Source organism: Micropterus dolomieu, linkage group LG05 (assembly GCF_021292245.1).
Source record: "Micropterus dolomieu isolate WLL.071019.BEF.003 ecotype Adirondacks linkage group LG05, ASM2129224v1, whole genome shotgun sequence".
Classification (NCBI taxonomy): domain Eukaryota; kingdom Metazoa; phylum Chordata; class Actinopteri; order Centrarchiformes; family Centrarchidae; genus Micropterus; species Micropterus dolomieu.
Window position 1 is genome coordinate 500,726 of NC_060154.1, and position 15,890 is coordinate 516,615.

Here is a 15,890-nt window from a genome sequence, read left to right on the forward strand (position 1 = left end):
CAGTTACAAAAGAAACGGTTGGTAACACACTACGCCGTCATGGATTGAAATCCTGCAGCGCACGCAAGGTCCCCCTGCTCAAGAAGAAACATGTACAGGCCCGCATGAAGTTCGCCATTCACCACCTGGACGACTCAGAAGAGGCCTGGAAGAAGGTGATGTGGTCAGATGAGACCAAAATAGAACTTTTTGGCCTCAACTCAACTCGTCGTGTTTGGAGGGCAAAGAACACCGAGTACAACCCAAAGAACACCATCCCCACCGTCAAGCATGGTGGTGGCAACATCATGCTTTGGGGGTGCTTTTCAGCCAAGGGGACGGGACAACTCCATCGTATTGAGGGGAGGATGGACGGGGCCATGCATCGTGGAATTCTGGACCAACATCTCCTTCCCTCAGTGAGAGAGCTGAAGATGGGTCGAGGATGGGTGTTTCAGCACGACAACGACCCTAAGCACACCGCCAAAGCAACAAAAGAGTGGCTGAAGAAGAAGCACATCAAGGTTCTGGAGTGGCCTAGCCAGTCTCCAGACCTGAATCCAATTGAAAATCTTTGGAGGGAGCTTAAAATTCAAGTTGCCAGGCGACAACCTCGGAACCTGAATGATTTGGAGGCTGTCTGCAGGGAGGAGTGGGCCAACATCCCTGCCGAAATGTGCACAAACCTTGTCACCAACTATAAAAACCGTTTGACATCTGTGCTGGCCAATAATGGCTTTTCTACATAATATTAACATGCTGTTTGTCCAGGGGGTCAAATACTTGTTTTTCCTCATCAGATGGTTATCAATTTTTATAAATTCATATGATGTGATTTTCTGGGATTTTCTTTGGGATTCTGTCTTTCACTGTTAGAATGTACATATGATTAAAATTATAGATCGTTGCATTCTTTGTAAGTGGGCAAACCTGCAAAATCAGCAAGGGGTCAAATACTTTTTTCCCCCACTGTACATGCCGTTTCTTTGAATGTTGCATAAGAATGAATATACTGCCAACCTCTTGACACAGAACTCCAAATCCTTCAACCCACTAACTATTAATGGTCATTTTATTTTAGTTATTAAGTTAATTAACCAAAATTACAAATTAATAGTTTAGTGTATTTAATGAGACTGAATGAAGTAACTATTAATTTCTTTAAAGAGTGCTGCCTCGAGGTGATTCTACCTTAAGTTATATTCTGATATGAATTATTAAATAATAGGAAAAAGTATTATTACATTATTTAATATAAATCTTGATGCTATACAAACCCCAAATCCTCAACACCAGATTGAAAAACAATAAATGTGTTAGGAGATACCTTTTTAATGTATTTGGTGTAGTCTGACAGTCAAACAGCAATATTAGGCCATCTTGAATCAATTGTTTAGTGTCTATCGCTGCTTTTCCATCACCAGTACCAGCTCAACTCGCCTCGCAAAACTTCACAATCAGAAGTGGATTTAGTGATGAAATTACATACAAAAACTGTAAAATATATAACTTTCTGTTGCTGGCGTCTGTCTGGCGCACGCATTGATGATGCAGTGAATAGTGACGATTCTCTCTGACCAATCAGCAGTCTGCTGTGTTTTCACGTCACATTTTTAGTATCGCCTCAGCTCGCTTGGAACCTCGACAGAGGTGATATGAAAAAAAAGTACCTGGAAGCAGGTACAGGTGCAACTTTTCTACAATGGAAAACCAAAAAAGGCGAGTCGAGCTGGTACTGGTAATGGAAAAGCAGCTTTACAGACAAAGAACAGTCTCATGATCCCGTAAGCATCCAGGACCTGAGCAAAAATAGCTTTGTCTCAGGCTTTGAAAACCCCTAGTGAATTTAAAAGCAACCACGCAGCTGATATGCACACTTCCGGTCATGCACACTTCCGGTCAGGCAATATTGAACAATGTTCTCGCAGATTTTCCTCATATCATTCAGGCCTATTTCATACCTATGGAAGTTTCTGGAGCGACATGTAAGACATCTCTTAAGACTACATGATAGAATATAAACTCTCTGGTGTGACCTCAAACTTTAAATATACTTTTTTGGATAGTGTTCATCCCTTTCAACAGAGTTCCACAGACACAGCTGTTTTGGAGGCTTGTGGTGGCCTGACTCCAGACTTCTGAGTGTGAACTACTGCTGAACACCTAATGTTTGAGGCCCACCAGACAGACCTCACAGCTGTGGTCGCACTCAGCTGCGTTACAGTCTCTGCTCCACTGATTTGTTTTAGTTTTGTTTGTTTTTTTCGATAGAACTGGTTAGTGCCGGTAATAAAACTATCACTGCAGGTGCAGGGCGGTTTAAACTAAAGAGTTTTATTGCATATTCAAAGTATTGAAACATTAAAATTAAGATGCACTATACAAGAACGTTAAAAATAATTCCAGACAGAGCAAAATCTACTGTTAGTAGTAGTAGTAGTAGTAAGACTTGACTGACGTAAGACGTAACTGGGGACATACAAAAACACCTAAAACAAGACAAACAGCCTGATTTATGGAGAAAAAAAAAACATTCAATTGAACTTTGCAGTAAAATTAATTTAGGTCAAGTACTCCCAATATTTGCCTTTGCCGATTCACGGAGTCATAAAATAACTAAGAGTGTGATTTCTGTCGTTATCACACAAAGTCATTTTAAGGTTTAAAAACTCGAGGCTGTGTGCCCGCACTCGGCCGGTTAAATTCCTCACGTGATCCGGATAAATTAGTCTGAAGAGGATCCTCCTTCAGTCGGCCTTCAGGCTGTAGAGCACGTCGTCCTGGCTCACATTGATGCGGATGCGTTGCAGGACCCCCAGGCGGCTGGGCTCCAGCAGCAGCAGCCTGCAGGCTCCCAGGCGCTGACACACCGCCAGGCCCTCCGACACGCTGATGGGCTGCAGGCCCTCCACCCGACACAGAGCCTGGTGCTGCACAAACACCTGACAGACCAATCAGAGGGGGAACTCAGTATAATTATTCAGGTTCTGTGCTTCAGGACCTGCGTCTGGACTCAACTGCAAATCAAACCAGACTGGATCATCATGTCACATGTTGGGATATAATTCTGTGCTACAACCACTACAGCATGTGATGCCACACTGTGGACACAGAGTCTTTGTACAGGGCCAGGTTAACACACAGCACATTTGCATGAAACCGGAACTTTCAGGTTTTGCTCTGGGAATAAGAAAACCTTGTTAAAAATCCCACTGACATTTGTAAAAACCCTACTAACTACAAATATTATTCACAAATCTGTCAAAATCTGTGTTAGTGAGCACTTCTCCTTTGCAGAGATAATCCATCCACCTCACAGGTGTGGCATATCAAGATGCTGAGCAGACAGCATGCACAGGTGTGCTTTGGGCTGGCCACAAAAAAAGGCCACACCAAAATGTGCAGTTCCACTGTATTGGGGGGGGGGGGGGGGGGGGGGTCCAGAAACAAGTCAGTATCTGGTGTGACCACCATTTGCAACACATCTCCTTCGCATAGAGTTGATCAGGTTGTTGATTGTGGCCTGTGGAGTGTTGGTCCACTTCTCTTCAATGGCTGTGCGAAGTTGCAGTCAGGTCGAGACCCCGATGAGGACGACGAGCATGCAGATGAGCTTCCCTGAGACGGTTCCTGACCATTTGTGCAGAATTTCTTTGGTTATGCAAACAAACAGATTGTTGCAGCAGCTGTCCGGGTGGCTGGTCTCAGACGATCTTGAACGTGAAGATGCTGGATGTGGAGGTCCTGGGCTGGTGTGGTTACACATTGTCTGCGGTTGAGAGGCCGGTTGGATGTACCGCCATATTCTCTGAAACGCCTTTGGGGATGGCTTATGGTAGAGAAATGAAAATTAAATTCACAGACAACAGCTCTGGTGGACATTCCTGCAGTCAGCATGCCAATGCCTGGCATTGTGCTGTGTAATGGAACTGCACATTTTGGTGTGGCCTTTTATCGTGGCCAGCCTAAGGCCTTTTATTGTGGCCAGCCTAAGGCACACCTGTGCAATTCCCATGCTGTCTGATCAGCATCTTGATTTGCCACACTTGTGAGGTGGATGGATTAATTAAGCAAAGGAGAAGTGCTCACTAACACAGATTTTGACCGATTTGTGAACAATATTTGAGAGAAATAGGCCTTTTGTGTACATAGAGAAAGTCTTAGATCTTTGAGTTCAGCTCATGATGAATGGGGGCAAAAACAACAATGTTGCTTTTATAAATTTGTTCAGTGTGTATTGATTTTCCTGCATTGCCCATGACAAAAAAGCTAAAAATGCTAGCATATGTAGCTAATGTTAGCCTTGTTGTGCAGTGTGTCCATGCTTCAACCCTTGCAGATGCTTCACTGATTGAAATCAAAGTCAGATTGTATCGACTCGCTCTGTGAAGTTGACCAGCCGAGAAGTCAGCCGGTGTTAGTTCCAGGTAGTCAAATACTGACATACTTACCCATGTGTGAAAAATGCAGCGGGGCGTGACAAAACGTTTGTATTCGACTACCTGGGAATGAGAACGGTTTCGAGAAGCTCCCTCCCCGGCTCAGGAAAGTGAATCAGGAAGAGCTGGACATACATGTTTCTGTGTAGAGATGCTCCAGCAGCTCAGTGATGTATGATTTGAGCTGAGTTTCCTCACACGTCTCCTGACACCTGATGCTGTGCTCATCCTGCAGGTCCTTTTAACATTCCTTCAGCTCTCCACTGCTACAAACACTCAGCATTTACAACGGCCTTTATAAACATGTTTCAGTTTGTCCAGCATTTAGCCGGTAACCAATGTAACGTTACACATGGCTGCAAAGGGGACCTATCCCTTTGTCCTGTATATTTCTTTTAAAAACAGTTGCTACAGCCTCTGTATGACACTGAATTCTCTCAGGCCCCATGCACACTACTGCGTTTTAGTTTAAAAACAGAGTTTTAAAACAGTTACCATCTCCGTCCACACCAGAGTTTTAGCTGCGTATCAGAATTGATCTCCGTCTACATTAAAACGACAAAAACTAGAAATCTAGTGGCCGTTCACGTTCACTGGGCATGCGCGTGCCGGTGTAAACATGAAGCAGATGGTCTATTCTGTTGTTACAGAAGATTTGGTGAAATAATAAAGAACCGCACCAGATTTTATTTTGCATGGACCAGTAACGAGCTGGGTCTGCTACTGGCGGTGGTGGCGGAAAACAGACTGGGAGTCGTCGCAAAGTAAATACTAGTCTTAGTCTGGACAGGAGGTGCAAACGTAGCAAAAGGTCTCTGTTTTTAAAACAAAAACGCAGCCGTGTGGATGGGGACTCGTGTGAAACTGCAGCTTTGATTTTGTACTTGTTTGTATAGGCTGTGGAAAAGCATCTTGTATCTTTATGCAGCAAACATGTTTAATTGGAAACAATCTGAGGTGATAATCCTTGTTAATATCTCAACATATATTTTAGGGATGCACCGAATGTTCGGCCACCGAAATTAATCTGCTGAAAATAACAAAAAGCACCTTCGGTGTTCGGCCTAATATGCAACAAGTCCGAAAAACTTTTACCGAACAATTACGTTGACGTGTCGGCAGTGTGGAAGCATTTTAAAGTGTCCGAGCCGTTTGCAGACGCTGTTCTGCTGAACTGTCTCCAGCACATCTGCTCCATCTGTGGCTGACTTCTTAGAAAAGAACAGCTTTGGTTTGCTGCAGTATGAGAGTCCTACCTGAAGAGAGGCTGCGTCTGTACAGGATGGAAATAAGATTAACTGGATTATATTCACAGAAAGTCTAAAACATATTACATGTGTCCATTAAAAGTAAATGGACTCATGTAATTTACTTTACCGGACACCTCTCGGGCCCCGGACCCCCCCCCCTACCAAAGTCTCTCCACATCCTGTGGGAAGCACACATCACTCCAGTTTGAGTTTCTCTGCACTGGCAGTTATTTCACTTGTTTTTAAAGCACTTCACAGTTTCGCACATTCATATCAATCAGACCTTTTATCCGATTATACTCCCACTCGCTCTCAGGTCCTCTGATGCTGCTCTGCTTAATGTACCAAGAATAAACTATAAAGAGTTTGGTGAATCAACAAGTCTGTTTTTATGCACTGATGGCTTGGAACACACTTCCTTTAAAATATAACAAGTTACATCTCAGCAGCTCAGGACCTACTTTTATTCACTTGTTTTTAACCGATTAATGACATTTTTATTTATGTATTTATTGGATTTTATAGCCCTCACTGCTTCCCTTTTCTATATTCAATACTTGTGTAGTTGGTGTATTTATTTATGTTACTCTTCATTAGTGCTTGTGAACGTAAAGCACTTTGAGCTGCATTTTATGTATGAAAAGTGATACACAACACGTTTTATCATTATTATTTAACAAACCCTAACCCTGTAAGTAAACACAGTGATGCTAAGAGTTTAACTGTAACATTTTATGGGATCACATTGGTTTCATAATAATTTCACAACATTTCCAAAGAATCACACAAAAGCAATTGTTCAAACTGATGAAAAAAAAACAATGCGAAACCAAAATTATACAAATTGTGCACTTTTCTTTCAGGTACTCTCCTTTTTTTAGTTTCACTGCTGAAGGTTTTAGTTCTGGTCTGGATGAGCAACATGTATAATGAAATATTCAGCAGTAAAACTGAAAGAAATGGAAAGGAAAAAAGATCAATCATGATCAAAATGAGACTTTTGCAATGAAGTGTCAACTGATTACATCTGATTAATTTATTCTTTGGAGACTTTGTTCAATTATGAAACAAATTTAATCCCATAACACTGGTAATGTTGGATTGGATGTAGTGGTACTGAAATCATTTTAAAGAGTCACATCCGTCTCAGGAAGTCCAGTTTAGTTTCGCAGAAACTGCTTTTTGAAAGCTTTCGTTTGCTGTTTGATACGTTCCTCTGATTTATGAGTGTTTTCTGTTCTGACTTACATCATCACACATTAGATTCATTTAGCGGACGATGGGTCACAAAGTGTTTTATCCACTGCCCCATCACCACCCCTGCATATTTGCCTTTAGGTACTTTTACCTGTTTTCATTAAAATAATCATACAGGATGGGTCACCTTTGCTTCCCCTGTTTTTATCAGACTCTATTTATCATTTCAATAAAAACACAATGTTTATAGTTTCGATAAATCTTATAAGCTGTTGCGGTCGTCTCTTCCCCATTTCTCACTATCTTACAATAAGTAAAACAGCGCCAGGCCAGTAAGAGTTGGCATCCCTTTGTGAAAAAAAACGTAACGATTAACCAATCAGATGAGGCCACTGCCTAGCTGTGATTAGTCAGGATGATGCCATGGGAAGCCAGCCGCTGTCTGGCTTCACGCGATCAACATCATTCGGATGAAATAACGGGAGCTGTTAGCAACTTTAGCTGGTGCAGTTATGGAGGGTGGCGATTTGGAGTTTTTAGTTATAATAAATAGTTTTACTAAACTACCACTACAGGAGCAACTTAAGATTAAATCTGACAGAAGACCAACGCCAAAACTTGAGCTGGGCGTGGAGAGGAAAAAAGGGGTTTTGGACGTTTAATGAGGAAAACTATATTCGCACAGAGTGGCTAGCTGGTAGCGCCAAACTTCGAATGACTCTGTTGTTGCGGAGGACGAAAAACCAGTGGGAAACTCTATAACTTGGTTATTGACCACTTCGCCACCATGACAGAGAGACAGGAGAATGGCCTTCCTTTTCAAATAGGGAGAGTGAAATGTCACCATAAGCAGCGGGCTATGTATGCTATTTGGTGAGTGTGAGTGTGTGAGTGAGTGAGTGTGAGTGTTAGTGAGTGAGTGTGAGTGAGTGTGAGTGAGTGTGAGTGAGAGTGTGTGTGTGTGAGAGTGTGAGAGTGTGAGAGTGTGAGTGTGAGAGTGTGAGAGTGTGTGAGTGAGTGTGTGAGTGAGTGTGAGTGTGAGTGTGTGAGTGAGTGAGTGTGAGTGTTAGTGAGTGAGTGTGAGTGAGTGTGAGTGAGTGTGAGTGAGTGTGTGAGAGTGTGAGAGTGTGAGAGTGTGAGTGTGAGAGTGTGAGAGTGTGAGAGTGTGTGAGTGAGTGTGTGAGTGAGTGTGAGTGTGAGTGTGTGAGTGAGTGAGTGAGTGAGAGTGTGTGAGTGAGTGAGTGAGTGAGTGAGTGAGTGTGAGTGTGTGAGTGTGAGTGTGTGAGTGTGAGTGTGTGAGTGTGTGTGTGTGAGTGAGTGTGAGTGTGAGTGTGTGAGTGTGAGTGTGAGTGTGTGAGTGAGAGTGTGTGAGTGTGAGTGTGAGTGAGTGTGTGAGTGAGAGTGTGTGAGTGAGTGAGTGTGAGTGTGTGTGTGTGAGTGAGTGTGAGTGTGAGTGTGAGTGTGAGTGTGTGAGTGAGAGTGTGAGTGTGTGAGTGAGAGTGTGTGAGTGAGTGAGTGAGTGTGAGTGAGTGTGAGTGAGTGTGAGTGTGAGTGAGTGTGAGTGTGAGTGAGTGTGTGAGTGTGAGTGAGTGTGAGTGAGTGTGTGAGTGTGAGTGAGTGAGTGTGAGTGTTTGAGTGAGTGTGAGTGTGAGTGAGTGAGTGAGTGTGAGTGTTTGCAGCTACACTATATTGCCAAAAGATTTAGGACACCCCTTTGAATCATTGAATTCAGGTGTTCCATGAGCCACATGTGTATAAAATCAAGCACCTAGGCTGCAGCCTGCTTCTACAAACACTTGTGAAAGAATGAGTCGCTCCCAGGAGCTCAGTGAATTCAAGCGTGGTACCGTGATAGGTTGCCACAAGTCCATTTGTGAAATTTCCTCACTACTAAATATTCCACAGTCAACAGAAACTCAGCCATGAAGTGGTAGGCCACATAAAATCACAGAGCGGGGTCAGCGCATGCTGAGGCGCACAGTGCGCAGAAGTCGCCAACTTTCTGCAGAGCCAATAGCTACAGAACTCCAAACGTCATGTGGCCTTCTGATTAGCTCAAGAACAGTGCGTAGAGAGCTTCATGGAACAGGTTTCCATGGCCGAGCGGCTGCATCCAAGCCTCACATCACTAAGTGCAACGCAAAGTGTCTCATGCATCGCTGTGAAGCACGCCACCACTGGACACTAGGGCGGCGGTGTTCTTTGGAATGACGGATCTTGCTTCTCTGTCTGAGTCTGGGTATAGCGGTTGTCAGGGGAACGGTATTTTCCTGACTGAACTGGGCCACGTGTAAAGTTTGATGGAGGAGGCATTATGGCATGGGCTTCCACTTCCAGTAGCCGCTTTCCCACAGAGATTCCACAATAAAGAATGTCCGCCAAAACGCCGCATTCGCTCATTCATACTGAACAAAATACTGCGGCGTAATCCCGCAACCATGTGTGCCGTCTCGTAGCGCTCCAGCTTTCCGGGTTACCTCCCCTGAGTCGCCTACGCTGCGGCTGCCGGTGCTCATCCGGTTAATTTTCAAAATAAAATACCCTGTGCAGATTCCCTATCGTAAAACAACAATAAACGCTGACAAAACAGACAAAAAAGAAACCATTTAACTCTGTAGCCTACTTTACCATATAGCAGAAGCACAAAAGCAAGCACTGATTGCCAAATCAATAAAATCTAAACATGTCAGCAAAATCAGGCAGGCAAAATGCTCTTATTCTGAAATGCTCCCTGTGGATATGCAACCTGAATTTGACGGAACGAAACGGGAGCAGAGAGCGCTGTGGAGAAGGTAGTAGAACAAGTCAAAGCTGTGACACCTGCAGTGGACACTGGCACCGTGGCGCAGCTGTCGTTGGTGGATTTAGACCGCGACACAAACAGTCTTCTGCATGAGTTGGTGCTTCTGCCCGATCTGCATTCAGAGGAAAAAACAGACGTGACTCTCCTACAACAGCAGAATCTGTGCGCGGTCATGATCTTTGAACGCAGGCGTGACGAGACAAACAGCATCGCCTGCCAATCAGATGCAAGTTTAGCCTTCCACCTTCCAGGCAGCCCCCATTTCCACTTTCACTTCTGCTCTGCTGCATCTCAGAAGGAGATATTGTAGTTTTCCTTGTTTCTTAGTTTGCTTTCATTGCCTCTTTCCTAATTACAGACGTCAGCGTACAACTTCTGCTGTCAAAACAAACTGCTGGATGTAAAAGGGGGATAAATCTACATTCTAGTTAGTGTTGTTTGAGCTTCACCTGTTGGAAGGTGGCCTCCTCCAATCCCAGCCGCCGAAACTCAGAGATGACCGCCCTGAGGAAGAGCTGCTCCTGCACTGACGCACACCTGCAAACACACATTAGTCACTTAATCTCATCACAGCTGCTAATGAACACCTTTAAAAAAGGTGAATTCATTCAAGAGACCAAAGGGAGACTCTCACTTGATGGCAGTGATGTAGGCGGAGGAGAACATCTCGTTCAGCGCCTCCATCACGTGACTCATTCCCACCAATCCTGGGGCAGAAGGGACGGCGGCCGAGTGCTCGCAGATCTCCGTTGCCCTGCGACAGATGTCCAAACACCGGCGAGCGTCGCCCGACAGAGCGGCCACCTGTGACGGGAGAGGAAGACCGTGAGCGAAGACACCCGTGAATGAGCGCAGGTCGGGTGGGAAAGAGCGGTCCTGGTGGTTTACCTTCCTGGACACCAGCTGGAGAGCGTCCTCCTCGAAGGCCTTCACCTTGTTCAGCCTGGACATGATGATCTGCTGCAGCTGCTTGAAGCTGTACGGCTGGAACGACATCCTGGTCAAACCCTGGAAAAACAAACAGAGCAACGACTGCAGCGTGAAACGGTTTGTTTCACATCGTGGATTTCTGTTATTGTGCAGAAAATCATCCAAATTTAACTGTGTCTCCAAATAAATGTTTTTCCTCCCTCTAACGTAAGATTAAAGATGCATTAATCAATAATTAGATATTTACACTGAATTAAATGACACAAGTGTTGTTATTTAATAGGCTGCTTGCAGTCACAACGCAACAGTTTAGTGGTTTTACAACTCTTTCCCTGCCAAGACATTTTGCAGAGTCACATCTAACAGTGACTAAATGTCAAGGTCTTTCCTGCCGTAAAACAAATTTAGATTTGGGAAGTTGTCTCAGGAGTTCTCCTTTGCGTTAAAAAGAGGAAATCAAAATGTCAAAGACTAGCTGCCCATTCACACATAGAACACAATTTAATATATTCATCTGGGCTTTATGGGCGTGTGCAACAGGCACAAAAACAAAGAATACAAACAGAAGAGTTGTGATTTTGCTGTTAATGAAACAGGTATCTACTGTATACAGTATGTTTCTATGATGGGAAACCAGTAGGGACAATAAGACCTCTATATCACTTCAATCCAGCCATTCTCAGCAATTTATTACGATACAATAAATATAATTAAATTAAAACAACCTTGACCAGGATAAGCAGCAAAAAATTGATTGATTAACCAATGAAACGTTTTAATTCAGTGAAGTTTTTGCTAAAAATTGACGGCCTTCTTCGCTGCTGTCTGTAACAAGCAGTTTGTTTGCAGCAGACTCTTTGATCACCACCCGTCTCGATTACTGCGTAATGGGATACTGTTCGGTTTACGCTGCGAGACCATCAACAGGCTCCAGTATGCTCAGAACTCAGCTGCTAGAGTTCTAACATGCACAAAATCCTGGCAGCACATCACCCCCTAACTCTTATGAGGCTTCACTGGCTGCCAGTCAGGTCCCACGATATTTCCAAAATCCTCTTCCTCACCTTTATAGCCCTCCAAAGACCTGCACCAAAATACCTTACAGATCTGTGGTCCTCCGACAAGGATCTGGTTGAGGCTACAGTCTTTTGGGGACACAGCTTTTGGTGTTGCTGCCCCTACAATCTGGAACAAACGCCCACTTGAGATCTGCACAACTGGTTCTTTGAGCACGTTCGAAAACACACACCTCAAAGCCTTTGTTAAGCGGACTTAGATAGATATAGCACTACAAATACCTAAGTTACTATTATTAGTAGATTAGTTAACAAGCTTTTACTTGTGCAGCGGTGCAGAACATCTCCTGACATACCTTTAAAGCCTTTTTAAATGTATCTGAGAGCTGCAGATTCCCTGTTTTTTCTTTCTGAGTTGCCAGAAGAAGTTCACCACTTTATGAGAAAGAAATATTTGCCTCTGTTTCATGAAACCTGAGAATCACACGCACCAGCGACCATGTGTGCTATCTGGATAAGATGAAAGCAGTGAGAGCGGAAACTCTTCCTGCAGGCCTCCACTTAAGCATGAACACAGTGTCGATATTAAAAAGGGTTCGTCGGCACAGGCTGGGCTCCCTCACCAGTCTGCTGGCCACTCTGTTGATCATGATCCTCTCCGGCAGGTCCATGGTGTTGGCGATGGTCAGCACCACCAGGCGAGCGTGACGCCGCGTCGGCCAGTCGAACAGGTTGTACATCACGTTCTGCTTCCTGGTCCACAACAGGTCCAACTACAGTCCAAAACACAAAGGGTTAAAGAGGGTTAAGTCCTTTTGTGGTTGTTTTAACAGAAAATTTTGTTTTGCAGTTCGTCCAGCAGTTGCTGAGATTTATTTAAAGCTGCCCTGTGGAGTTTCTGTTCTGACAGTTTCTCTCAGCAAAAGCCGTTGTGTCTAATAAACACTTTTAGCGGTGTGTGCTGCAGCCTGCAGTCGAGAACTGCTCATCTAAATCGACATCGCACTCCCCCGGGTCCTCAGCGTTTTAGCTGGGTATCAGAGCAGATCTCTGGATATCACACATTGCCATATTAAGACTGAAAACACACATTCATTTTCTGTTCACGCTCCCTGTGCATGTGCGTGTCCGAGTAAACAGGAAGCAGATTGTCTACTTTGCAGCTGCAGAAGATTCGGCTAAAGAAGAAAGTTCTACTAGAGACAAACGAAGCGATGGTGAAAAACCACAGCAGAGACTTCTTTGCATGGACAACGTGAGTTCATTTAGCAACACCATGTCTGTTGCCTTGATTGTTGAAGCAGGATCTGTGTGGCAGCAAGTTAATTTCTATGACTTCGACGCAGATTTCTTGTTCCCAGTGTAGCACCATCAGGGGAAAATAGGACACGTACCTACAAAACGCACTGTGGTTATCAAATCAACATCAAAGCTCAAATTAGCTGATGCCTCGTTAGGCGGGGATAGAGTTAGAGGTAACCCTCTCTGAACATGGCTCTGGATAGAACTGTTAAACTAAAGCATGTCTACATAACGTCTAAAACTGAGGACTTGGAACAGCAGGGCAATGTTTCTCAACTTCTTTCTCCAGAGCCGCCCACCACACTTCACATTCAATTTGATGATGCTACAGCGCCACCTGCGGGCCAAACGGCACCAAATTTGTCATGCTCACACATAATTTCTTTTAAAGCCATATTTTTTTGGGGCATTTTAGCCTTTTTATTTGTGACAGGAAATGTTGGTAGAGACAGAGGGGACGACTTGGCGGACGCGTTCCACACATGCGCAGTAGATCAGCACCTGCCCTTTTGCCCTCTGATGCCCAAATGCCCTTTTATCAAAGCAACAGTTCTTTAATTTATTCATTTTTAAATTTGTGAAGGCCTGCCCAATCAAACTATTAGTAAAACGAATGAACAACAAAAATACAATGACCCACTTTATGACCTTTCACCTGATGACCTCATCTGTGACCAGCCCTCCCGTTCGGACAAAGCTCGTGGTTCAGCAGCACCTACAGGACATGTTCGATTCCGCCGGTGTGACACCAAAATGTGTGACCCATCAGATTCTGTGACCCAAATGGCAAGTTAAGCGCCAGAGGCTTTGTTGACGATGTGAAGCGGTTGCAGTTTGGTTGGGTTTAGGCGCCAAAAGTACTTGGTTATGGTTCGGAAAACATCGTCGTTTGGGTTTAGTCACGGAATCTGATCGGTCACATATTTTGGTGTTACACCGGTAAGATCGGTTTACCGCAATGTGCTCGTTGTGGGTTGTTGGATGTATTTTACAAGACAGACGCAAAGAGAGCAGCACAGTTGTGTGTGTCGCCTGTAGAAGTAACGTTAGCTGCCGGCTAACACCATGATCGTTACTTCTACACACAGAAACAAGAGGTGCTCTGTTCACGGGCGTAGAGAGGTCTGATCTCTTTTATGCAACGACTAAAAACTTTTCACTTGAACTAGGATTATTACAGTAACTTAATAAAACTTTGTGCCTTAAAATAATTAACAACACTGGTTTATACTGACACTTATTCCTCCGACTTATAGCATACCAGAGACATTTTAGGACTTTTATCTTATCTGCCCTTTTTTTTAAAATGATCATTAAATTCAGAACAGTATTGGAATAGATTTACATTTTAACAGTAACAGTGTTTACAACAGCAAAACGACTAAATAAACTCAATAACTGGAAATACATACATAAAATAAATAATATTCCTGACATCAAAGTAAAGAGTGAAGGAGAAAGGGCCCTAAGGTGGAAGATTAATGCTAGTTTATTTATTTAGATTTATGATTAGACATATAGTCAATAAAAATCCAGATACATCTCAGATTCACAGTGCAATATATAAAATCTTTATCACAATATTGCATTCTGTAGACAGACAGACACACACCTCTGTCTGTAGATTTGTTTGTCTCACTCTTACCCCTGCCATGGCCACCCTCATCCTTTCCCCCATTAAGGTTTCCTTATCAGGTTAAACCCACACTTCTGTGAATCTGGCATCTTATTACCTCTACCTGCAGCTCCTGCAGCCATGTCACAAATCTTTTCTACACGTCCACCAAACGTGGCTGCAAAGTTTGACACTTTTTGCTGTATGTTTCTGTTTAACTTCAGAGGAAATAGCACTGTGGTTCAGCAAAGGCTTCCTCTTAATCTTTCAAAGTATATAATTTCCAACAGCATTACTGTAAGCACCACAAGCTGGTTTCCCAAAAACTAGGCGACATTGCTGCTTACTGAGTAAGTTTGAGAGAACATGGTGAACATTACACCTGCTAAACATCAGCATGTTGGCACGCTCCACAGAGCTACTCTTAGAAGATTATCTTAATAACATTATAGATATTTTCCTCCTCCTTCCTCTTAATATTCTGACCTTGCAGCAGAGTTCAATGTGGTTTAGGTTTAGGACCTTGACTAAGGGCTGATTTTTGTATCAGTACAGAGTGAATTTAAATCATTTAGAACTGAATTTGAATTGCTCAAATTGAATACTTGCATTAAAAAACTGCATTATACTCACTAACTCGCTCTTCTTCAAGGACCTTGACCTGCCTGTGACCTTAAAACTGAATGTGAAAACACACAAAGACTTGATTGTTTTAGTGAGGCTTAAATAGAATTTCAGTTTAGATTTAGAATATCACATTCAGTTTCAAGGTTATCGGAATTCAGTTTCAAAATAATGCATTCAAATTCAAGTTGAGCAATTCAAATTCACTTCTAAATGATTCAAATTCAGTCTGTACTGATACAAAAATCAGCCCATGCTTGACAGAAACATATTCACATATTCATACTCACATTGAGGAAACTGATCATTTTAACTTCAGTTCATGAATTTTGTCCTGATTTTTAAGAAGCTGTACTAACATCAGATATTAACTTTAGGTCACACTCTTGAGTCAAGAGGGTCCAACTGCAGACCTCCACTGTCAGGCCGGTCAGGACAGGAAATAGACGCAAAAACTACAAAATAAAAGCGTGCAATTTGACAGGAAACGCATTCAAAAATTATAAAGTTTAATCACGTAGACATAGGGGGGAGGGCTTTTGCCGTTGATTTATATTTAATTCTTTAGTCAACATTGTAATGGGAAACTAGCAGGCTAATTCCTTAACATTAAATAGCATATTGATTTGAGCCTGTTCTACTTAACCAATGTAGCAACAAAGCCCACTGTATATCGCTGCAATCGTTCAACTAGTAACAGGATCTTTTTTTACAGGCACTATTTATTTATTCTGT

General features: G+C 43.2%; 1 protein-coding gene across 3 annotated transcripts in view; it reads right to left on the reverse strand.

The window, feature by feature from the left end:
• Positions 1 to 2,297: 2,297 nt before the first annotated feature.
• The window catches only part of orc1 (origin recognition complex, subunit 1), a 29,795-nt gene continuing 16,202 nt past the window's right edge, over positions 2,298 to 15,890 (reverse strand). For all 3 annotated transcript variants that reach the window (XM_046050602.1, XM_046050604.1, XM_046050603.1), the window contains 5 exons: positions 12,238 to 12,387; positions 10,557 to 10,676; positions 10,303 to 10,472; positions 10,118 to 10,205; positions 2,298 to 2,921 (listed from right to left, as the gene is read on the reverse strand). In XM_046050602.1, the coding sequence (XP_045906558.1) occupies positions 2,727 to 2,921; positions 10,118 to 10,205; positions 10,303 to 10,472; positions 10,557 to 10,676; positions 12,238 to 12,387 (723 nt within the window). In that variant the 3' untranslated portion in view covers positions 2,298 to 2,726. The remainder of the gene's footprint in view (positions 2,922 to 10,117; positions 10,206 to 10,302; positions 10,473 to 10,556; positions 10,677 to 12,237; positions 12,388 to 15,890) is intronic.